This window comes from Liolophura sinensis, chromosome 8, assembly GCF_032854445.1.
Source record: "Liolophura sinensis isolate JHLJ2023 chromosome 8, CUHK_Ljap_v2, whole genome shotgun sequence".
NCBI lineage: Eukaryota > Metazoa > Mollusca > Polyplacophora > Chitonida > Chitonidae > Liolophura > Liolophura sinensis.
This window is the reverse complement of record NC_088302.1, coordinates 55,930,195-55,955,477: the sequence shown is the minus strand read 5'-3', so window position 1 is coordinate 55,955,477 and position 25,283 is coordinate 55,930,195. Positions and strand designations below refer to the sequence as shown.

General features: G+C 46.0%; 1 protein-coding gene across 1 annotated transcript; it reads left to right on the top strand.

The window, feature by feature from the left end:
- The first annotated feature begins 1,997 nt into the window (after nucleotides 1–1,997).
- Nucleotides 1,998–23,900, top strand: LOC135472819 (small ubiquitin-related modifier 2-like). Its single transcript, XM_064752504.1, has 4 exons — nucleotides 1,998–2,070; nucleotides 4,936–5,070; nucleotides 7,217–7,288; nucleotides 23,092–23,900. The coding sequence occupies exons 1-4, from the start codon at nucleotides 2,053–2,055 to the stop codon at nucleotides 23,155–23,157; spliced, it is 291 nt and encodes a 96-aa protein (XP_064608574.1). The 5' UTR covers nucleotides 1,998–2,052; the 3' UTR covers nucleotides 23,158–23,900.
- Nucleotides 23,901–25,283: the final 1,383 nt, after the last annotated feature.

Here is a 25,283-nt window from a genome sequence, read left to right as displayed (position 1 = left end):
ATAAATAAAAACAGATAATTAAAAGAACATAAACATGATACATATTCGTAGCCCATCCGTATATTGTATTACACTATATATACGAGATTGTGCCAAACATGGTAAATCTGACTTTGGACATTATTGAAAAGCGTGCATCTGCAGTGCTCTTCGACACAGGTCAACGCTTTTCACTATACATACAGTGCATTTAAAGTCCTTTACACATAGCTATTTTTGACTTCACAGTTGTGACAGTTTTCTGAGTTAGGCTGAGGCTGAATCAGCCTAAAAGTATGACGTGCATAACTTCAAGGTGCATAACTTCAAGTTCTCCCCTACAACATACTGAAGTTTCATGAATTTCTGCCTGAGTGTTTTTGCTAAAAACGTGACACAATTTTGTATAGAGTAGTAATAATCCTAACAACAACAGTGCGAAGGGCTTCCAGCCAGAGCCGTGTAGTGAGTGAGTGCTTGGGGTTTAACGTCGTACTCAACAATTTTTCAGTCATAACGTGGACCCCTAATTTCTATGATGAATAAATAGCATCACAGCAACGCATGCAAAATATCGGCACTAGCAGCATCCTAATATACAGAGATAGCCCTATTAACTAGACCCGAAGGATTTCAAACCTACAATCGCCTTACTAACATCACTTACTGAGAAGTCTTTGTGAACATAAACCAGTCAGTTTAACTGAGTATACCTCGAACAAAAGAAAAGTGAAACTAGAACTGCAAAGCAGTTTCGACCGGGGTGACATATATATTGGGGAAAATAGGTGTCCCGCAGGACTACTTGCGTGGACCCATAAATATAGAGAATATTGCACAGTGAAGATTGATTACTATAAACATTGCTCAAGTGAGAAGTGGAAACACCGAGTGACGTATAACAACATGACGTCTTTCATGATGTTGCGTCTTAATTATTACGTGTATGAAATGCTGAAGTAGTCATTCCGCTGAGCTTACATTGAAATATCATGACTCCTACCCCGCTGTTACTGTGCAAAAATGCATATTAAATAGAGATGACCTTTCAACCAACATCGAGTGTGTCACGGAACACACCGGCCGGAGTTTCATACTTTCATATAATTTCATACTGTTTATGTCTAGAAATAAAACTATTTGAGTTTGTTTACTTGTTATATTTGCTTTTGTGATTTATATAACGGTGAACTATCGGAATTGCCTTCAGTCATAAAAGTGTTATTTCGCACAGTTTATAGATATCACTTCTATTTTCACGTTTTTGATAGTTTGCACCCAGACACCATGATGTGGGAAAAAACAAACATTTGTTTCATGACGTTTTTATCTGAGTTCAGCGGTATGACATCATAATTCATGTACAGTGCACTTTTACGTCCCTAAGTCACTGAACAATGAGACACGACGTCATACATATGCAGCTTTGAAATATCTAGGTCAACTGCAATGGAATAAGCTTGGCATTAATTGGTCTAAAATGTTTGAGCTCTGTGGAGGGAACTAGAATGACAGCAAAAAGGTGCACAAAATATACCGTTTTTGCTTCATTTTTCTTCATTTTGGGAGATAGAATAGACTTTAACACCTTCTTGGTGTTTGTTATAGTTTTGGGATTTGACTCGGTACGAAACAAGGTTCAGCGGTATAGTGAAGGCAATCGTGAGATTTCACTTAATATAAATAATAAATATTTTTATCTTATGGATATTGACACCATATTAATATTGAATTAACTAATTCTCCTAGGTGGGTGGCTGAGACTCTGACTTGGCATTTGAGAAAACAAACTGAAAAAGAGCTGCGCTGAGGCAATGTTATTCGTTCCTAAGACCGTCGCCACGATATGGCTGAAATATTGCCGATGTGGCGTTAAGCCATAATCATTCATTCCTAAGACCGACGAGGTATGACGACAGTCTCCGAGAGCCGTCCGAAGACCTGCTGCGTGAGCAGTTACCATTGGCTTATAACACGAACCAATAAGAGTCTGTTTTATGTTTATCCCGCGAGTCTTACAGCGTGCGCCATTTTCCCCAGAAAGGAAGCGAAGTTTTGTCTAATCTTGACAAAATGTCGGGTGAAAAAGAGGTAAAAGAGAGTTTACAATTGGATTTTCAGAATTAATTCATTCGTATAGTTGTAGAACCGTTTCAGGGAGCACCATATAAGTGAACAATTTGATTTGACTGAAAAGTATTTCATTGACTTCCCCTACATTGCTCAGTGACAACATTAAACAGGTCGTTTAGTGCACATGAACTTACTGTGTAGAAGTTGTAATATTTAGTTTGCATTTCCTAAAGTCGGGGTAACTTGGAGTTGTTTAGGCATGATTTTAAGGATGGTGGGCATGTTTGGATTGACATGATAGTAGGATGTACATTGGCCAGGTTAGAGAAAGTACCTCGAACAGGGTATTATACCTCAGTTGGGGTAGCCCTCCATACCTCAGTCGAGGTATTACGCTGCTGTTATAGGTAAACTCGTTCTACAGCTCCTCACTTGTTCTACATCGCCAACTAAAGTGAGTAAACAACAACAGCACTATTTTTCCCACATTGTCGCTGTACCTGAGTGGAAACGAAATAACTCTGACAAATCCACGTATTAGTATGTATAAGCCACCCATGGATCGAGGTCTCGGGCAACTTGTACCTAACCTTGTGGAAATGTGCCACTGTATTTGGTCCTATGGAAAAAAAAAATGTTCTGATTCTCACAGAACGTAGCGAGTACCTCTATGTCGGATCTAACTTAAAAAAAAAAAACAGCCTTTTTTGAAGCAAGTAACTTTCTGCGAAAGTGACTAAGGGTATAGAAAATTATGTCTTACCTTGCACAGACCTATATGTTATAACCAAGGAGTGGTTTAAGATTAAATTGTGAAAAAATAGATCAGATTTATGTTGCTGTTGTAGCACCTTACACAAGATAATTGTATTCTGAATGATAGTAGCGATGTTTTTGGAGAGAAATAAACTGTAATTTAGAATGGGTTTGGGAGTGTTTACCTGACTGAAAGGTATTACTTGACCAGTGACAACAAAGAAAAAGATGACGAAGGTAGAGCCTTTGACAGCTGACTTCAGATACAGGTGGGGCTAGACCAGGGTGGTTGGATAAGGTTTGAGTAGAACGTTCAAAGTTGGTTAGTCCGAATATACTGGCTATTGGTTGTGGAATATTTGGGTATGACATATCCATTGCTCGTCATCCTACAGACGGATACTAGACTAAATGGTGAAGAGCAGATGGCTGCCCGAATAGGCACTCTGCATACCGCAAACATCTCCTATAGTTGTGGAATGTAACTTGAGAGTTACACAGAGGAACTGCTTATGTGTAGGATCAATGGTAAGGAACATTTTCTTCTTAACATGCACTTTAAAAGTCAATGCCAACCGAATGGCCGTCATAATCAACTAACCTTGCCGAACCAAACACAATGCATGACAACCCCACAAATTCATATACTAAAGACATTTTCAGACACTACACCCACTACAAGTTACTGCAAATTAAGGTCTGATTTTCCTATGTAGAATGTGAGCAGAACTGATATTTAATGTACATAGTAAGCATGCTTCTGCTGGGTTAAAGCATAAGCTGTTGAGTGAATATTAGTACTCCGGTCCTGTGTACTGCAAGATTTTGCGACATTTTTTTGCGAATGTGGCTTATAATGATAATCTCATGAAGTATTGCTTCCCACAAAAAATGCTCACTAGTCCCTGTATTCAGACTACTTCTAAGTTTACAAGATAAATTCAGTTATTTTAAGAGTTTGAGGTTCCTTGTGATACTGATTTGTGTCAGTTGCTACCTCTGAAACAACATGGTTAAAAGACCTAACTTTGTGTGAAACTGACATGGATAGGTTCTTAACAACAATTTTGTCAAACACGTGACTGTTGACAGCCTATAAAATATAGGAGAAATTCAAGCCATTGTAACAAGACAAATTCACATGTAGATAATGTACTGTAGCTTTCTGGCTTGTATACTGGTGGATGGAAAGTTACTGAGTGAAAGCTGCAGACATTCATGACATTGTCAGATCCAAGCGGATCCAAAATGAGGCAATATGGTATTGTTGTGGGTTTCAGGAAAAGGGGTTATTTTGCGGGGAGCATTATATTAGTAGCAAAGATAGCCATAAGCTGTTGTGGATGGCGATGCTGTGAAAGGCAGTGCACATCATAACTTTGTTGAAAGCTAGCATTTCTATTCTATGTTCAACACAAGTGTGCTGGCGTAACAGAATGTGTGATAGCATGCCTCAAATCCAGAGGCCTGTGATGACAGAGCTCAAGACCAGCAGGCTTGAAGCCTTTCTTCCTGGTCGGTGGAAAGGTCTGCCAGAAACCTGCGAATGATTGTGGGTTTCCCCTGGGCTCTGCTCAATTACCTTCCACTATATTGCTGGCTGCGGTTGTGTAAGTGAAGTATTCTTTGGTTTGACATAAAAGACCAATCAAAAAAATAAATGTTACGCGAATGATTGATGGTTGAACAACTATTAAGTTACCTGCCCATTTTTCACTTTCACTCTAACTCTCCGTTCATCAGCATGTAAGTAGAAGAGCTACAGAACTGTAACACATGTGAAGATCATGATTCAAATGTATTATAGTTTGAAAATGAAAATCTTATCCAAAGAAAAAAAATTAAATTGCAAAAGGAGGTCAAACATGGATAGAACACATGGGTGTTGGTGGAAGGGTTTTCATTTTCAAGAATGCGAACATCCAGGTACCTGCCGGCATACTAGCCCCTGCAAAGTTTTGGCCCAGACCTGGAGGTTCAGTCCTTCACAATTTGAGTATGATGTGCAGAAAGTTTCTGCATTTATACAGATTTGTTAGTTAATTATCTGGCTTATAGTGTCATAGGTACTAGTCAGCTGCTGTGTTAAGTTTTTTTTGATTTGCTCATCTCTCTGTTTTCTTATAGGCAGATGAGATGAAATCTGAGAGCAATGAACACATGAATGTGACAGTGAAGGGCCAGGATGGTGGCGTGGTTCACTTCAAAATAAAGAGGAATACTCCTTTGAGAAAACTTATGAACGCTTACTGTGAGAGATCGGTAAGGGACATGCTTCCTTATTGCTGGAAGCACCATTTTTGTAAATCTGAGGACTCTTTGATTGTATATTGAAATTTTTTAAATATGCATTTTTGTCAGTATGAACAGCATGGTATATATGGCTAATTATGTGAGTTATGAAGTTGGTCAGTATGAACAGCATGGTATATATGGCTAATTATGTGAGTTATGAAGTTGGTCAGTATGAACAGCATGGTATATATGGCTAATTATGTGAGTTATGAAGTTGGTCAGTATGAACAGCATGGTATATATGGCTAATTATGTGAGTTATGAAGTTGGTCAGTGTGAACAGCATGGTATATATGGCTAATTATGTGAGTTATGAAGTTGGTCAGTATGAACAGCATGGTATATATGGCTAATTATGTGAGTTATGAAGTTGGTCAGTATGAACAGCATGGTATATATGGCTAATTATGTGAGTTATGAAGTTGGTCATTATGAACAGCATGGTGTATATGGCTAATTATGTGAGTTATGGAGTTGGTCAGTGTGAACAGCATGGTGTATATGGCTAATTATGTGAGTTATGAAGTTGGTCAGTATGAACAGCATGGTATATATGGCTAATTATGTGAGTTATGAAGTTGGTCATTATGAACAGCATGGTATATATGGCTAATTATGTGAGTTATGAAGTTGGTCAGTGTGAACAGCATGGTGTATATGGCTAATTATGTGAGTTATGAAGTTGGTCAGTATGAACAGCATGGTGTGTATGGCTAATTATGTGAGTTATGAAGTTGGTCAGTATGAACAGCATGGTATGTATGGCTAATTATGTGAGTTATGAAGTTGGTCATTATGAACAGCATGGTATATATGGCTAATTATGTGAGTTATGAAGTTGGGTAAATATTTGAGTTATGAAGTAGGATGTGAATGATCAGATCAATTGACAAAGTTCATTTCTACATAATGAGTGTGTACATATCACTCTGGACAGGGCAGACCTCTGGAAAAGTGCTAGAATAATATCCCTCAAATTTTCAACTGATACGGCTAGAAGGATATACTTTGCACGCTCAAAATACCAGGGTCATATGGACCAAAAATTGCATCTGTCACATTAAAGTCTTCTAATAGTGGAATATTATCATGTGTGAAAAAATTTTGAGCACGGAGTAAAAATCCAGTCCAATAAATAAATGGTTGCTGCACAGATTGATAAAGTTTTTAAAATCAAATTCCCACCGCTCACATAGGCAAGTCTGTGATTGGATTGTGAAATATCACCAATCGCCTGAGAAGATTGGTGGCTTTGTGCTGCAACTCTCCAGCATTCAGTGTTTTGGTGGATGTACTGTAATCTAAATGCAGGAGAAGGCATAGTTATTACAGAATGTGGTAGCTCCGGGCTGCCTGAACATGTGTGAAAGTGATCTTTAAACACCAGAAGGTAACGCTTTAGACATGTTTGAAAATGAAAATAAAGAACAATTTGTGGCCGTAGCAGCCTCGTATATGGATGCTTGGGCATTAGTAGTATTGTCTTATCAGGTGTGAGGTGAAGCAGATTAGCTGAAATCATGTCTGCTTCTGGAACATATGTGTCTGTTTACCCAGGTACAGTTGGCTTGCATGTGTGTAAGCAGAGTTTTTGTGACAACAGTTTGGCTTTTTTTTTTTAAAGGCGTGAACACTTTGATACCGTCAATTCATATTCTGCTGTATGGCGGTGTAAGTTTAAGGCCCAGAGAATAGTTCAACTTTTGAGAGACCATGTTTATACCACTCAATACAGTTTCCAATAAAATAGTTCAAAATTGGAGAGCTTTGGTTGTTCTGCCTCTGTCAACTAGCCAGATTTTAGAGCACTGATGGCAAGGGTTGTACCAAAGGCTAGACCTGTGGGGTTCTCTGGAGCTACTTTCACAAAACTTTACAGGTCATAACTTTGTTCATAAAATATGTTGTCTGGGTTATAACGCCATAAGACGATGTCATTTACGAGAAAAGTTACAAAAAAACTAATTACGAAGTTTTGCAAAAGTGGCCCTGGTTTTAACTAAGCATGTGAGAAATGCTCCTCCTAATTATAAATAATGTTCATTTTATCTGCTGATCATTTATGGATGTTTTCTGCATGCATGTGAGTGTTTTTTTTGTTTTTTTTTTTCAGTCTGTAGCTGCTAGCAGCGTGAGGTTTATGTTTGACGGCTCACCCATCTCAGAAACGGAGACGCCATCCAGTGTAAGTCAGTTTGGATTGGGTGAAACAGGCAGTGTTGCGTGCTGAGGATCAGTGAGAAGTCTTACAAGAATGTTTAGAAGGGTTTAAGTAGTAGGTGGAGTTCTGGTTCTGGCACACCTTCCATTTGGCAAATAGAGGCTCCCAGCCCCTATTCCCGGCGAGGTCCAGAAGTTCTAGTATACACACTATAGGTTCTGGCGCACGCCCCCCTTGGGGCCCTCCCCAGAACAAAATAGAGGCCCCACCCCCCTTTCCCTGCATCCCCATAAACCCCACCTTAGGCGCCTCCCCAGCCAAGGCATACACGCTTATTTACAAGCCTCGCCTACACACACACACATTGATATGAGGCAACCTAGTTGGCATTTAATACATAAGGATTATAGTCTATATATATATATATAGGCTGGCTGTATTGCACAACAGGGTGATTCAGATGATTTTCTCCCCACTATAGGGCTTAAACCACGGATTTTTATAAAAAATAAATGTGACAGCCTTTTTCAGCGTGTCTTATTTGATAAGATCCAGTATTTTTAGGAGAATTATTTGGAAATATTTTGTTTATGCGGGATAGGCTTTCCAATTTAGCCTATGTTTCGTGGGTCGTGGGATATAGCTCAGTCGGCTGACAGAGGTGGGAAAGGCGCTGTGTGTAAGGGGCGTATTCATGTACTACATTGTATAAGGGGATGTTTGCTAGCTGAAATTTGGATTTGGTCTCCTGTATATGTAGTATGTGAATGCGTTACCTGCATATGGCGCCGGGCTCTACGCACTTCTAAGGAATCTCTGCAACTTTCGACAGTTTCGGGGGCAGAGAGACCTTACCAAGGGGTGTTGTAGATGGCCCAAAGGTAGTGGGATGTGTCAGTCCCAATTAACCCCCGTAACGGTGGGTCGCTAGCGCAAAAAATCCGGAGCCCGCCGTTAGGGTGGTGATTAATTGGTAAAAGGCTGAGCTATAAACCAGGCCTTTTGCTTTTTTGGACCATGGGTTTGAACCCCACACTGGGCAGAATTTTTTTTTTTACCCCCTCGCACCAAGCTAGACAGACACCCGTCCACCCGTCCAACTGGACGGGCAATCCAGCCAAAGGGGGTATTTTTGATGGGTAAAATTTTGAATCAACATTTTTACGGCGAATCCCCGCCCACCCCGGCCGGTAATTTGATCGTAAGTCTGAGCTCCTTTCCATTGTGCTCTGCAGGCCACTTTAGTCTCACACCGGTAATCAAGGAGGCACGGCGCTGAGAGGCCGCGCCAAGTAAGATGTTGAAGATAAGTATAGATCCAGGGTTTATTTCTATCATGGACAAAGATATACTTGTTTGCCCTATAAGAAGTGCGGAATTTACACCTTCGCCCGCAGATAGGGCTAAGCCACCTCTTACACTCTTAGCTAGATAACACTTGCTGACTGGTACCCACGACCCGAAAGAGGTTGCGGAGTTGAAAACTTTTTTCACCTTGGTTATATCGGCCTGGACCGTCATCAGGGTCACCTTCACATCTATAAACCAATCTGGGTCGCGAGCTCTGGCAAGAACAAAGCGGTCTTCAAAGCGAATTAATGAGAGTTTTTGTTCTTCAATCACCTCAGAAGGCGACCTGCGCTCTTGCTCTACAGAGGATGAGACATCTTGAAGGGAAGGGAAGCAAACGTGGCAGGTTCTGCTTGCCCCCCCCCTCTCCCCCCCCCCCCCCCGGAATCTTTTTGCGGCTGTACTTGCCACTTTGAAACTGGAAGGCGTAGATTTTACCTTCCTGGCCTTGAAGTTCGAACTCCGACACATCTGCCAAGTCGCTTAAAGACAGGCACGCAGACCTGGGACCGGCTGCATCCACCATACTCGTATTTCTAGGGTAGCACTGAGGTACTCTACATTAATATACTTGCCGTTTTCGTCCAAAAGTGCCACGGTCAAGTGCCTTATATAGTCGGCGCGCAAGGCTTTGTACTATGGGTTGGGAAATGAAACCGTCTTCCCGCAGTTTATCCCTTCACCAGTCACGGCGATGGCCTGAAGTAGTGTTGAACTGCCACCGAAATCTGAGGTTATTCTCACGTTTTCTGAGGTGCTCAGTTCATCCAAATGCACGAAGACTTCTTTGTGTGTGACCAAGTTAGGCAACGTGCCACCTTCCACAGTCCCCCAGATAACCTTCTTCCCGTCCCGGAACCCTAAGATTGGGGCAAGCTCCGCGAGCGCTATGGTGGTATTTTCTGGGATGGTAATGACTAGGCAGCCCGTGGCTTCATTCAATCCCAGAGAAAGCCTATGTGGGCGGAATATGTCCTTGTCCAGCGTACAGACATTGTAGTAGCCCGTCGGCACTTCAACGCGTTCTTCCTCTCGTGCGCCAACTCCAAGCAAGAAGATCACTCCGGTGGGGATATTCGCCCAGGCTGGGTAGAATGTTATCTCGCGAAAGGCGGTTTTAAGGCGGCCGTCGAGGTTGTTAAGGGCATGAGGCAGCGTGTGCTGTCAGAATGTCAGTCAATGTGATGAACATTTTAGCCACGATGAACAGCGAGGCTTACAGGTTCAATAGAGAGGCCACTTACAAGGCCGGGGCATTTCATAGTATTCAAACCCACGCAGAGCAGCTCACGCGATTTGATATCGACATCGATGAAAAGAAGGCCTTTCCAGTCCAGTTCACAGATGTGTTGGCCAAGTACCGGCTGCCAAAGATAACCAGCAATGACATTGTTCGGGCCTGGAACACCAATCCTATGCAATTCTGGCAGAACCAAGTGAACTTCGCGGTCTGGTGCGCAACCACGGGCTGTGGCGTCTCTGCAAAAGACCATCTTCTCGCCCCCGACCAACAATTAATGGCCCTGTACACGTTCCATGTGTATTACCAAGTTAGGCGGGTCTTGGAAGAGATGCAGGCCCCCCTGCCACAAGACAGAGCGTGGGCGACATTCGAAAACCCCTACGACAAGAGGGCCTATGAGAAGATTTGTAGGGAGTTCCACGTAGATACGCACACAGACTGGAGGCGCAGTGGGGTGAATCATGGCCTCGGAGCGGCATATTACTATGTCACGAGAAAGGGCTACAGCCCCATTGGCGATCGGGCCTTCGATCCGAGCAGGATGTCGTTCTCTAGAAAGCCTACAGCGCTCCACGTCGACTACATCGAGCAGGACGCCGAGGAAGCTTGGGTGTCGTTCATTGTCGACACATCCCAAGGATTCACGCAGCCGGGTGTAGAGCGCCTAAACGATTCCATCCGGACATACGTGTGGGCTATTCTAGGCGCCCAGGCGCAAACAAGGGCGCATATTCTAGGCACGGGCACAGCCTTCGACGTGCAAAAACAGTTTGCCGCGAACGTTGAAGACGCTATTTCCTCTCCGATCGGCCTTCCGTCTGCTATCAAACACTACCAGGACGTGCTACAGTATGCCGGGGAGCGCTGTAGACTTTGTGTATGGCATAGGCCTATATATGGCCCCCAGCGACATGCTTCTGCAGATCGGCCATGTGGCAAACTACAACAACAAAATCGTAGTGGCCACAGAGGACCAGAAGCTAGGCGCCAATGAGGGTGTGAACGCTAAAGTGCCACCCACTTTGCACAAGCGCGCACCTTCCCACGGGATCGTTGAGCCACAAGAAAGCGTCCCACTGCACACCGCTCGTGTTCAGCATGTTGCTGCCGCCGGAGGCAAACAAGAACCCCTATTTCCAAAGCAAAAGAATCACGATGCAGAGAAGACAGCCATCATCGTCGCTGGGGTTGGTATCGGCTTACAGCTGCTGTGGTCTATGCGTTAAATGTTTGCGAACAGCCACGAGCGTTAGGCCACCTACTGCGACGACTAGAGCCCAGACATTATCGGCCAGCCACCCAGTCGCTTTCCCGAGAAGGTTCAGTAGCCAGGACACGATACTGCCAATAATACCCGGAATTGCAGCGGCAGCCTTCCCAGCCAACTTGCCAAGGGCGCGCGCCAGGGACTGGAGATGCTTTTTCACCCATTCTTTAAGACCACGCCAGTCGGATAAAGGTGGTGTTGGCTGGATGCCCCCACCGGGCCCGCCAGTCAGCGCCAAATTTATCGCTAGCCCCAGTGTCGAGATCGCCATCCCAATTATCGTGAAAATGGAGACCACAGTTATTCCCTGCTCCCGGAAGAGGGTGCGGACGCGCTCGGCCAGACTGGTATCCTTGTGTAGGATGCGATCGACCGTCTGCTTAATGCGGCGTATTTGCGTGCGCAGGGCTTCGGCCGTTAAAGAGGCTGCTTCGAGCCGGGCCACCCTTTCGTCCTCGAGATTCCTTATCCGGTCTGCGATCCGACGCCGAGAGAATTCATCAGTGGCCTCCTCCAACTTCTGTGTTTGTTTTGCGATGTCCTTATCGAGACTTGACAGCTTGGTGAGGTTATTTGCGTGTTCGCCTTCCGAGGTCTGCAGTGCCTTGTCAAGCCCCAGAAGTTCTCGCATGGGAAGAGTAGGGTCGTTTATCGTTTCAAGAGCCCGCCCGACCTCTCTATCCGTCAAGCTTGTTTCCAGTGTGTGGACAGCATCAGCGGCCTTTTTCGCTGGTTGGCTTAAATCCTCCAGCTCCATGGTATCTTCTTTGCCGGCCGCTGCACCGAGTTCTGAACTCTCTGTCTCCAGGGCTGCGACTGCTGCCGGATGCAACGATGTCTGTTCTTTTCTTTTCCAGTCTATAAAGCCCAGCCCCCCTTCCCCCCTAACAACATTAACCCCTCCTTTATTGGCGACTGTTGAGAGGGCTAGCGGTTCACCTGTTCGTTTGTTCATGATGTCCAGTGTGGGGTGGGCAGCGGGTTGCAGACGCCCTTGGACAAACTTAAACTTCGTGTAATCTTGAAAGAGGGGGGTAAGGCTGGGATCCACCTTCGCCAAGGCATCGTAATAATCATTCACGGCGGCCTGCGTCAGCTCTTGTTAAAGGTTTCTGGCGGCCGCACCCCGGCTTTGTTGCTCAGGAACATCATCACCTGCAAGGAGAGGGGTCTGTTCGTCGTTGATGTTGTTGTCTTCTTGGGTGTCGTCGAACGCCGGATTATCAAAGTCGAAGTCTGCCATAATCCTCGTATTGAACATTGCAAGGTATACCTTCAATACACACAATGGATGCATACGGACGCAGGCTAAACCCTTTCAGAACACTTCATAAGCCTCGGGGGGTACAAGGTGTACGGCAGTCCTTGGTCGTCACCAACAACCCAAGTACGATCGACCAGAATCAACAACTCTTGGTCCGCTTCTCCAACCTCAGCGCAAATGACGTCATTGTGCCCGGTACCGTGCGCTTGGCCTTCTCGATCACGATCAATTCATCCGACCCGAACGCCACAGTGGTCGGGAATCTCGGACGCGCAGTAGTCAAGAAAACCACAATCAGAATCAGCGGGAATGAGGTAATATCCATCGACAACTCTGATGTGTTTCATTGCTACGTCGACTTATGGCTGACCAAAAACGAACGGCGGAATGCGGCCTACCAAGGCATCGGCAGCAAAAACATGCTTAAACTTCGAGTCGAAGTGGAGGACGCAAGTGACAACGATAGTGGAGAAAAAGCCATCGCTCGCGCCTTTGGCAGACTGTACCACATCCCGCTAGACTTTGAACTTCTAGATAGCCACATGCCATTCTACCAGAGTGCCTTGGCCGACCGACTGGAGTATGAACTGACAGTCGGGTAATCCAGGCAACAGACGATGCCGACGTGACTTACACCATCGACAACATCAGCCTGGAGTTCGATATGGTCACCGAAGAGGAGCTCGCTAGACAGATCCGCACCCAGTTTGCCGGGGGCGTCTCCATTCTGTATGATCGCGTCCTCCGCCACCGAAAGTTTGTGAAGGACAAGTCTGATACTCTCTGGAACATAAACCTGAACACGCCCGCGAGAGCAATGAAGGGCATCCTCATGCTGTTCGAGACTAAAGGAACCCCGTGGAATAGGAGGTCGGAATCCTTCTAAAAAGTAGAAGTCACAATAGAAGGGGTCCCCAATCAGCTGTACAGCGAGGACATGCGGGCGTACCAGCAGTGGGGTGAGGTCCAGAAGTTCGTCGCCAGCTCACCCCTACGGAAGCGGGACCCTGAGGTGGCCAGGGTCGTTAAAGACTTAGGCCTTGCAGACGTCTCCCTGGAAGAGTTCTTGATGCACAAGCACGCCTTCTGGCTTGACATTCGGCCAAGCGACGATGACGAGCTGCATGGCAGTGGGAGGCGTGTTCTGAACGCCAGTGAGGGGATTACGGTACAGGTGACAAAAGAGAGAGAAGATCCCGGCGTGTTGAACGTATATCTCTATGTGATCATGGACGCAAAGCTGCACATCGAGAATGGTAGATTCGTTAACGCGCTTTATTGATGACGCCCACTGCGCGATTATCTGTGGGCAGACGAACTGCGGCAAAACAGTCTTTGTGCTGGACCTACTTGAGGGGCCTTTCCGCGGTTTCTTTCATCACATTGTGATCCTGTGCCCCACTCTTAAGCATAACGAGGCGTACCGGCGGCGATGGATACTGTCTGACCCTGAGGTCTATTGTTTTGATCCCGGCGAGCGGCTCAACGACTGCCTGAGAGCTTTCTACAGATTGTTCGAGGGAGAGCCCAACCTATACATCATCGATGATTGTAGCGCGTTAGAGGCAATGAAGAAGAAACAAAAAATGCTGTCATTCATGGCTTTCTCGGGCCGTCATGCAAAGCAAAGCGTCTGGGTCCTCACTGAGAAATACGCCGTCCTCAAAGACTTTCGCGAGCAGACAAGGTGGGTGGCTTTATTCCACTGCAAAGATCGGCACTCGTTCAACGAATGCCTGGAGGAGAACCACATCATCGAAGCCGAGAGCGAAAAGGCAGAGGTTCGACAGAAGCTCGAGAACAATCCGCATTCTAAGCTCCTGCTAATGACTGATACGCCCGCCACATCTAAGATTATATATTAAACGTAGTCACCCCTACATATTAATAATGGATACCGACGAGCTTATAGACGATATTCTGGGCGCAGAGGAGGAGGAGAAGCCCAGCCAACAGCCCAGCAAACATGCACAGCAGCTCAGGGATAGGCTGGCGGCATTTGCTATGGGTGGGCAAGTCAAGCGATATCTGGGAAAAGACGTAACAGCCGCTGAGATCGACGCCTTGAGCGACGAAGACGTTGAAAGGCTGCACTCCAGGTACGACGCTAAGCTCTGTGCACGGATGGTCGACTGTCTCGGAGGTATTTTCTTGAGATCATATGTAAGGGCAGCCAGCTGGCTCCTACCAATCCCACCTGAGAATCGACCAATGCTCATGGCACAGCTCGCCACCGACCCATTTGTTGAACAGGCGCTTAGCAGTGCTAGCTGCTGGCTATACTACTGCTATGATAAGTACTTGGCACCGTTAACCATGGTGCTAACCACTACTGAGCACTGCTCATTTAAACACCACTGCTCTCCTAGAAATGATGATTCAGAGGAACATGAGTACAACGAATCCGGAAGGCCCGAAGGAAGCGGAGGGGGTGACAGCGGATTCTACGAATGTGAAGAATCCCAAAAGAGTCACTGCGGGTCGAGCAGGTGCTGCAGCAAGAAAGGCCAAGGCTGAAAAGCTCAAGGACGAGCTTCGCGAGGCAAAGGCTGCTTTGCTTGGCGCAGCTGATTCCACCAAGAAACAGCCGAAGGAACCGGATTCTACGAAGGAGGGGGAAGCCACAGATTTTGCGAAGGAACCGGATTCTACGAATGCACACCAAATCACCCTCTGGAGGGCGCCCCTAGCGTTATTAGGCGTTGGCGGCCTTGCAGTGCTTATGTTGCTACGTGCGTGGCGCAGCCGCTATACAGCACGAGGTGCAGATATTACGCCGCATTGACGAGGTGCAGATATTACGCCGCATGCAGATATCACGCCGCAAGAAAAGAATCTCCATTTGAATACACGTCGCGACCCTTTCTATGTAGATCAGCATGTCTACTCCACCCGGTGACGGAAAAGTGCTAGTCAACGCAGCCTACCACGCCGCTGTGGTCTCTCTCCTGGCTACTGGGTACGCTCGTCTCGGCCAGATGTTCCTGAAAGGAGCCCTCCTGAAGCTGGACTTAACACCCCGTGACGTCGGCATGGTCATTGCAGATGTAGGCCTGGCCATGTTTTCGAAGGACCTGCTAATTAAACAAGGGCTCCTTCCTCCCAATATAATCAAGTAGTAATGGCCTCCATCGCAATGATGATGGGCAGCGCCCTCGTAAACGCTTTGGCCTTCAGCGGGAGCAACTATATGTTTTCGATACTGAGGAGTTCCGGTGTCGACGAAGAGCAGAGGCGCCATAACCGCGCTGTAGAGCAGCTCCAAGCCGCCCAGGGAAAATGGGCCCGAAAGCGCACTGAGCGCTTGGACTGGATCAAAAACACCGCGAGATGACCTTCGTCATCCTGGGGATGTGTGTGGTTGGGGGTGTGAGTTACGGAATCGCATAACTCACCAAGTAATCCGAACTGACTGTGCCGGAATCGCCATCGAGCTCCTCGCCGTGCACGATCTTAGTATTGAGGTGGTTCTGCACTGCGACGATTAACATCTTTTTCGTCGCAAATCTGTTAGAGGGCTGCTAGAATACCTTGATGACATGGCTAGTAAGGTGTCTGCTCGCCTGGCAAATATCTACTACAGCCCTCGTGGGTACTGGAAGGGCCGCGCAGCCATCCAGAAACTTGCCACTGCGGCTAAAGTCTCCGAAGATGTGGCCCGGGCCTGGCTAAAAAAGCAGGCTATCTGGCAGATATACCTGCCTCGTCCCTGAAAAATACCGAGGCCTATGTTCAATGTTTCCACGCCGAATGACATCCACCAAGCTGATATTCTATTTCTACCACATGATCGGCGAGGCCGGAAGCTGTATAAGTACGCGCTGACAGTTGTTGATGTTGCTTCTCGCTACAAGGAGGCGGAACCTCTGGCTACTAAAGATTCCAAAGAAGTCGCTGATGCTCTCTCTCGCATTTACAAGCAGGGACCCCTGAGATGGCCGAAGCTTCTCCAAGTTGACCCTGGGCGCGAGTTTATGGGTGCGGTGAGCCAACTGCTGGCCAAACACTATGTCACAGTCTGCCAAGGCCGTGTGGATATCCATTGAGACCAAGGCATAGTGGAGCGCTTCAACCGTACTCTGGCTGAGCGGCTCTTTGGACATCAGTACACCCAGGAGATGCGCCTCCCTCCCGAACACCGATCTACTGAATGGGTGGCTCGGCTGCCCTCTGTTGTGGCCGCTTTGAATAACGAGACGAGACTGATCGGTAAAAAGCCAAAAGACGCCATCAAGGCAAAAGGGGTGCCCCATAAGCCTTCCTCGACGGTTCCAGGTCGTCCCGTTGGACTTAATGAGCGGAAGATCCCCGAGGGTGTTGGCCTTCGTTATCTTTATCAGCCTGGAGAGCTGGAGGGCGGCTGCCGTCGCGCGACTGATCATGTGTGGTCTCTAGAGATATATCGGCTTTGGCGCTCTGTCACAAAGCCTAATTGAACCCGTGCTGTACTATCTAGACGATACGTCGGATGGCCCGCGACGAGGATTCGTTCGTGAGGAGTTGCTTATAGTGCCTCCCGATACTCAGCTTCCCCCGAATTGCGTTCTACGGTGCTAGTAGTTCCTCGAAGAGGATGTCCCATCCTGCCCATCATCCTGCGGGTGCCGCATCTCTATGGCCGTAAGCCAAGGTGTGGACACCATCTTCGGCAATCCAGCGCTTACTATCGAATGGGGACAGTGAGACCTTATTCAGGTGCTGCCCATAGGTATGGTGGCGCTCTGATCGCAGCACGTCCATACCGTGTCGGAAGATCTTCTTCTCGAAGAGGGCCTCTTTGTACTGCTTATGGCGGATGCACTTTTCCACAACTCCCTTTTTCACGCCCTTGGCCTTCTTAATGTTGGCTCCGCCTGCCTCCAGAATGGAGTACATCTTGGGGCGCAGACCAATGTATTCGGCGATCGGCCACCCTGCGCACTCGTCCTTCATTTTCCCCAAGACCTTCATATTTGCTACACTGTGCAGGGGGTGGTCTTGTGAGTAATCTGAGGTGTCATACAGGTTTGCATTCTCAGCCATATCCCTATAAACACCCTCAGTCTGAATCTTGACTAGCAGACTACCCGTGTCAGTGTAGAGGAGCTGGCAGCACTCTCCGTACTGGGCCTTCATGTGGTTGTAGTAGAAGTCGTACATCAGGTGTTTGGAGAGATCTAGAATGCTCATGCCCACGTAGATAGGTCGGTTTAGGACTAGACGGGTCTTGTGCATCTGAATCGCTGTGAGGTCATCATCAAATATGTTTGCCCGTGCGAAGCTCAGGCTGGCTATCAAGCGTCGGAGCTTGTCGTCTTCTCCAGAGCGTACCAGCTTGACGTCCACACGCTTCCGGAGGTTCTCCATGGTTTTTCCGAAGACCGAGTTGTTCATTAGCTTGTACAGGTCCTTCTCGAATTTACTCGCGGCCGTTTTTCGGAGCTCCGTGTTCATCCTGATATAGGGTTCCATCCAAGGGCTCTGGGCGAATCTCAGGGCCCAGTGAACCTTTGTCAGGCGCATTCCCAGAGATAGATACAGCTGTAGGTTCCGGTAGTGCAGGACGTACCGTTCCTTGTTGCGGAGGTTGGGGACCAGCTTTTCGACCTCGGTAGGCGCTTTCTTGCCTAGAAGGCTGTGCTGATAGTCAGACATCCTCTCCTTCTGGACCACCAGACGCTCCGGGGCTAATGGGTAGCTGTTATGTAGGTCTGCCGGATACTCTAGGTCGGCCTCGAGGATGTAACCATAAGGACTGTCGTGGGGGTGGGTAGCAATCGTTTCACCGAGACGCTGCGCGTCATCTACCCACTGGAAGCCGCCCGTTGGAAGGAACTGACTCATAGCCCAGCCATATAGATTATTGGCGTCTAGGTATTGGATGTAGCTATTTGGACTTTCTGGGTTGTATCCCTCCACCTGCGGGTTATTAGCTTTGGCGTATCGCTTCCTTACCATGGATATTCCTCCTCGCAACCCCTTCTCAATGAAGAGATGTTGGTCGTAGTCGGTCAAGAGCTCCAGCTCTACCCCGGTCTTCTTGAACAGCGCATCCCACGAGAGACCTGGGCTCGTAAAGTAGTGAGCAGGGTCCAATCCATACTGCCGTAAACAAGTCTTCCGGAAGGCCTCAAGCACATCGGCCAACAGGAGCACGTCTGTGCGGCAGTAAAGGTCTGTGTAGTCTCCCAGATTGGTGCAGTCAAATACCTTCCATACCTGTTGAGTGTGGATGTAGTCCTCATCGCTAATGCCTCCGACTTTGAGCTTACTGTAGAATGCCTCTTTGGGTGGGAGGCTGGACTCGTCGAAGCGCTCCCAGGAGTCCATATACTCATAGGGATAGACCCCCTTGTGCATGAGTAGCTTTTGTTTTTCTTCGGCGGGCTCATACCGGGCTGTGATGTGGAAAGCCTCAGGTTTGTTGGCCTCAACCAGATTGTCAAGGGAAGTCGGTAAGAATTGAATGCTGTCGATGAAGCGGAGCTGCCCCAGCGAGGAGGAGATGTACTTTTCCATGTTGTTGGGTATACAGGAGATGCAGCCCTCCACCTTACTTATGGCTTGCATCAGGAGGTGGTCGTCGTAGCCCCATAGGTTGTGGAAGACTACTGGTATGGCTGTCTTGGGACCCAGCCGCAACTTTAGGTTGCATGCGTTTAGGTCGCCTCTGTTCTTGCCGGTGATATGGCAGTGATCGTGCACAGAATCGGCGCTCAGAGGCTTCTCACACACGTGACAGGTTGCGGCGTTGTTGTGGACCTGCCAATCTTGGGGAGTCATATTCATGGCTATAGGGTTGGCCAGAACATTTTTGATTTCCCTCTCCTCCTGTTGGAGAGCTCTGAGGAAGTGTTCCGTCGCGTTAGGGCCTCTGTATTCCACGGGGCGTTTTGTGTGGCCCTCGCAACGCACCACAACATAGCAGTAACTGCAGGGCTCGTGGTGCTGAGTCTTTTGGGTGCTGCTTTCTGCGGCGGGCCTTCAACCTTTCTGGTCATAGCCTCGAAGTCGGCATATATGATGAACGGAGCCGGTAGCTGTTTGTGGTGGTTCTGAAAGGTGAACTTGTTTTCCCCCTCCTGGGGCATTTCCACCCTCACCGCCGTCTGGCCAATCCCTCGGCATTCCGGCTTATGCGCCTTGAGCAGGTCCTCCCTTGTGTAGCCGTGTAGGCAGCGCTCGCAGAAGTGTTTGCGATTTGTCACCTTGCTTTCTTGGAACAGGAGACGATTGAGATCTTTTATCCATGTATAATGGAATTTGCCTGCCTTCTCAATCAGCAGCAGATTGATTCGGGGCGTGTCGCCGGGCTTCTTGCTGACGTGGTGCACGATCACGCCCTTGTTCCACCCGAACACGTTGATGGCGAGGTCGTTCTTCCCCTCCACTTTAGGGATCTGAGAGATGGGTGTAAGGGCGTCGACCTCCTCAAAGTCAAGACCATCATTGGTGGGATACTTTGTTGGTCTCTGGGGGTTTCTGGCAGCTGGAAATAAGGCAGACTGGAGTGCCCATCGGAGGCAGTCGTCGTCTTTGTTCTTCACGTTGATGACTGCTTTCTTGTTACTCACGGCTGCAGGTAGGGGGATGTAGGACCCGCCTCTCAGCGGCTGATACCTTGCAATGTCAAGCCAGAGTGTTTGCACGTTATTTACAGCCCACCCTGACCTCCGCTGCGTCCATTTTTCCAGCGCGTTCTGGATGGTGGGGAAGACCTTATCTAGAGCCCCGTCAATGTCACCAACCTCTAGGAGGGCCTCCTGTTTGCTGCGGAGTACTGGGCTGGTATACTCTTCACTGCCATCGGCGTGGGCCTTTCGCAGCTGAACCCTGAGGCCTAGTTGGAACTTAACCCCGTTGAGTGCCAGGATCTCTTCTTCTAGCTTCTGGTGAATACTGGCTCGAATTTCTTCTAAGAAGGCTACTGGGTCCGTCCAAACACCTTCGGGTACGCCCATCTGCCAGGCCCGGAGGAGATTCCTTATGGCCCGGCCGGTGTTAGTGAATTCTAGTTTTTTTTCACCCTGTATTCCGCCTAGCAATTCATCCAACTCCTTGTTACTGAGGAGGTTCTTGACGTCTTGCTTCAACTCCTCGTTACTTCGGGAGTTCTTTGCTGTCTTGCAGCCGCTTCAACTCAGCCACAGCCGTTTTATGCCTGTCGAGGATCCCCTGCAATTCTTCCAAGGCATTGTGGGACCGTGGGTACTTAGGCCGCACACCTAGGAGCGTCTCAAACTCCCCCCGTAGTGCTCGCGCTTTTTGAGGGTGGTTCATTGTACGCGTCAGTGTAACTATGCACACGACTCTCTAATTGTAAATTTCTATAGTCGCCAGCCGTTTGAACTCGTCCAAGAAAGCCTTGTGCCTCCACTTCCTTTCACGCGTCTGGACCCTATTATGTCTGCAGGCCATGCAAAGCCGAAACCGGTTTTTAATGCCCCGACCACAGCTAATACATGGCTGGGTGCCAGGACCCTGCCGCAGACGGTATAGGTGACCCCCACAGTACTCCCCCAGACAACTCTTACCACAGAGCTCCGAGGAGCCGATGAGAAGCCACCGGCAATTATTGTAACCCTTTCGCATGTTGTATAGACGCTTGGTGTAGAAGCATACCAGATGCGATGGGTATGTCTAATACAACCCCAGATGAGGCTGGGGGCCTCTATTTGATATGGGGAGGGTCCCAAGGGGGACGTGCGCCAGAACCTTTAGTGTGTATGCTAGAACTTCTGGACCTCGCCGGGAATAGGGGCTGGGAGCCTCTATTTGCCAAATGGAGGGTGTGCCAGAACCAATACTCCACCTACTACTGTTTTAAGTTTAGAAAGTTGGGAACACCAGAAAATGAGGCCTTACAGTATTCAGTGTTTGTTTTATTTAAATCATTTTCAAGAATGAATAAAATCTGCATTGAGGCATATATACAGGGTGTGCCAGAAGTCGCGCACCATCCAAGTTGAGGTTGAAAAGTTAAGAATTACAAATAGTTTGTACAAATATACTAGTAATAAAAGTGATCATGGCATGATAATGCTTGACTCGTGTATACAGGGTGTGCCAGAAGTCACGCGCCATCCAGGTTGAGGTTGAATGCTTGAGCTACAGAGCGGTGTGTTGCCCCATCTCTTCCAAACATAAAAACCAATTCAACTCTTTCTTGTACTGTTAGTTTATTAGCCATAATTAACTCTGAAAGAGAGAAAAATTTAAAATCAGTATTAAATCTGAAACGGAAAAAAAAGGGAAAATCAGGATAGTGCATGACTTTGGGAGACCTTGTATTATATATACAGGAGACAGTGGTAGAGCAATTGGGCATAAAAGTAAAAGCAAGTGAAATATACAAAGACCTGCTAATAATACCAAAAATTACAGTACAAGCACACTAATGAATTAGGAAAACCAAGAAAAGAGACACACTATGATTCAAATATACAAGGAAGATAATGTTGGTTAAAAATACCATTGTGGACAAAGTTGAGAAAAATCAGTTTTCAGTAATCATTGATCAGCTTATGATTCAGTTAATTGACCATACCATTTGTCCCAGCTCTGCTATTACAGCCATTCAAATCCTGTTGCAACGACTGTTTGACCTGTATCAGTATAATGACTCGGGCGGGCGACTTTTGCATTCGGTAAGGCGTCTCGGTGAAGCAGCACCAGATAAAAGAGCAGTGGAAATCGGTCCTGCAACAAGGAGGCACATTACATGCACTCTAAGGATTCCCTCATCGTCATGTGACTGAAAAATTGTTGAGTACGACGTTAAACCCCAAGCACCCACTCACTCAAATTGTGGGTTAGGGGGTGGCCTCTGTAGCCAAAGAGGTTAGCACACCAGCATTGCGCGATGACCAAGGAGCCTCTCACTAATGTGGTCGCTGTGAGTTCCAGTCCAACTCCTGCTGGTTTCCTCTCCGGCCGCATGTTTGAAGGTTTGCAGCAACCTGCTGATGGTCAAGGGTTTCCCCCAGCTCTACTCTGTTTCCTCCCACCATAATGCTCCCCACCATCATATAAGTGAAATGTTCTTCAGTATGGCGTAAAACACCAATCAAATAAATAAATAGAATGAGTTGAATCCTATGTAAACCATCTTCTGCAAGGACTAATTTTTCTTAGCTTTGTCCACAGTGTTTCCTTTTAACCAAGCCTTTAGCCTTATGTGTAAATGTATGCCTCAAAGTATGTTTTGCTAATAGCCACCCATTGTACCATTTCTCACGTCTCCCAGTTCATTAGTCTGACTATGGCGGGTCCTCATTATCTCCCACATTTTTATTCATTCTTGGTAAGGGTTTAAATAAAACCCAGTTACTGAGACGTGTATTACCTGGAGACATTTGTTGGGAGTTGCCTCAGCACTCTGTGAAGCATATTAGTGGAAATGAAAATATGAAAGTTTAGAGCTGTGTTGGGAAGGCTGAAAGGCAGTGTTGTGGGATCTCTGATTCCTTCTGTTCATAAACAAGTTTGCCGTTATACAAGTCACTCAATTGAGATGAGCTAACTTAAGGTAATGTTAAAATTTTATTTTACGTTAAGGTTGACTTTAAGTTGATGAAGTATGTGCCCACAACCTTTTAATCCCTAAATAGCCAGTTAAGTTTGAAAACAACATAAAATTATATGCATACTACATTTTAACTTTATAAATCTGCATCTGGTCCATTTTGACTTTATTCCCGGAACAATTATTTTTCTGTTGACAGCTTGAAATGGAAGACAATGACTGCATAGATGTGTTTCAGCAACAAACTGGTGGTTACCTCCCCTGAATAGTTACCGGTCATGCTCATCACTATCATACCCATTGTACTTTTGAAGTAATAGTGCCATGTTACACCCATTTTGGCTGCTGTTCATAGCTTTGTTTGCTTCTCATATTATTATATATCGACATATCTTTGTTTTATACTGTACTTCATGTTCCTGTTGACTTTGTAGATAATGTTGATTGTTTTGTAATTTGTGGTCACATCATGTGTCGTGCTGGTATTCATTCATTCAGCTGGGCTACATACAAAAATAACTGTAATTCTGGTTAAATTTAGTCTCAAGTGTTTCAAATTTAGAAAGAAAAGTATAATTGTGGTTGGAGAAACTGTTGGCATTTTCACTTGACTAAGGTTTGATCTGATTTTTCTCCGAGGGACCAGAATTAGCAACACATCACTCAGATAATATTTCCATGCTGAATTTGTAAGGTTATTTTGTTTCTGTGTTCTTATGCCTCTGATGATAGTTTCTGTGGAAACCGACTAGGTGTGGCATTTAGAAAAGCTCATGTTAATTTGAGTTGTGTAATGTAATAACTGATTTATAGTTCTATGAAACACTTCAGTATTTATGATACAATTGACTTTTCAAATTCTTGAAAGTTGTAGTGCACTTGGTGTTTTTGCAAGAATTTATCAGACAATAATTTAGGCAGATTTTGGTTGCAATTAACATGTCACGCTATCATTAATGAACAGCAGTTTGTCAGATGAATGAATCTAAATAAAAGTACAAATGTTTAAATGACAAAACTTGTTCTTTGTTTTGCATTCTAAAATGAGTGTGAGCTGTGAGTTGAAGTCCAGTTTATGCAGGCTTCTTTGCCGGTCATAGATGGGAAGGTCTGCCAGCTGCCAAACAGGACACCTCGCCAAGTCACATTCTATGGACACTGGTCCAACCAAACCGCTCGGTGCTGAGAGCCAAGCAAGGCAGCAACATGTGCCAGTTTTAACTCAGCAAAGTACAAGCATAGGTTATATCGTACCCTGAGTGTCGGTGTTGGCGTCAAGTAAGCTATGTTAAACAAAATGTTAGGGATGGTATCTTAAAAACTGCTGCAGATATTGTGATCGGGGATTGCATGTATCTGGGGCACGATAGCAAGATGGGGATATTCCATTGTTGATTCAGTGAGTATATATTAAGTACCGTAAATTCCTGACTTAGTGTATTGTGTATTAAAATCAATGTTAAACAAAATGTCAGGGATGATGTCTCAAAAAGTATTGTATGTATTGAGCTCAGACTTTACTCACATCTTGAGCACTAGAACACAAGGGGATATTCCATCGTTGATACGGTATCTGCATATTAAGTACCGTATATTCCTGACTTAGTGTAATGTGAGCACTATCTTGAGAACTAGAACACAAGGGGATATTCCATCATTGATACGGTATCTGCATATTCATGACCAAAGTACTGACTAAAACTGTGTTACAATTAAAATGTGTTAAAATGTTAGCGGTGGTATCCAAAAAAGTACATCATGTATTGACCTGAAGTTTTACCTGCATATAAAACAGTGACACAAGGGGGATCTCCCATTGTTGATGCTCTGTGTACATATTAAATACCGCAATTTACCAAATTCACAATTTCAGTACTTCATGTTTTGAGTTGAAGATTTGCATTCATGTATCCCCTTCAAGAGATCACTTTGGTAGCCGTGCTACCAAATGTAAGTTATTCTCTGGTGAATTTTATTTTTTGAAACGAGAAGTGAATTTTCCATAAAGGAATATTTTCGACAAACCAAAGCAATTACTAGTACCCCAATTCCTCAACCTTTTTGCAATTGAAGGAAAAATGAGTGCGATTTATGCACCTTTACAAACTAATTTTGCACAAAACTTATTTTTGTTTTCGTGGCCAATTTCATGGCTGCACAAAAAGAACAAGTATATTTTCTGCTGTCATAATAAATAAAATGCTAGTTACTTAAGTCCTCCGCATTACGGCATCCATCAGTGCAGTTTATGCAAATATTTATTTTCATTTTGGAGACAAAACTGTATTAGTTGGAATGACCAACTTCAGGGTGTAATTTATTCAGTATACTATTGTGAGAAGGTAGAATAGACAGAGTGCTTCTGCTATTGTTCTGGTCATGAACCTGATG

What these genes read in the sequence shown, in the direction of transcription:
- LOC135472819 (XM_064752504.1), top strand. An exon ending in ACGCTTACTGTGAGAGATCG is followed by an intron (nt 5,071 to 7,216) that starts GTAAGGGACATG and finishes TTTTTTTTTCAG; the next exon opens with TCTGTAGCTGCTAGCAGCGT. An exon ending in AAACGGAGACGCCATCCAGT is followed by an intron (nt 7,289 to 23,091) that starts GTAAGTCAGTTT and finishes TTCTGTTGACAG; the next exon opens with CTTGAAATGGAAGACAATGA.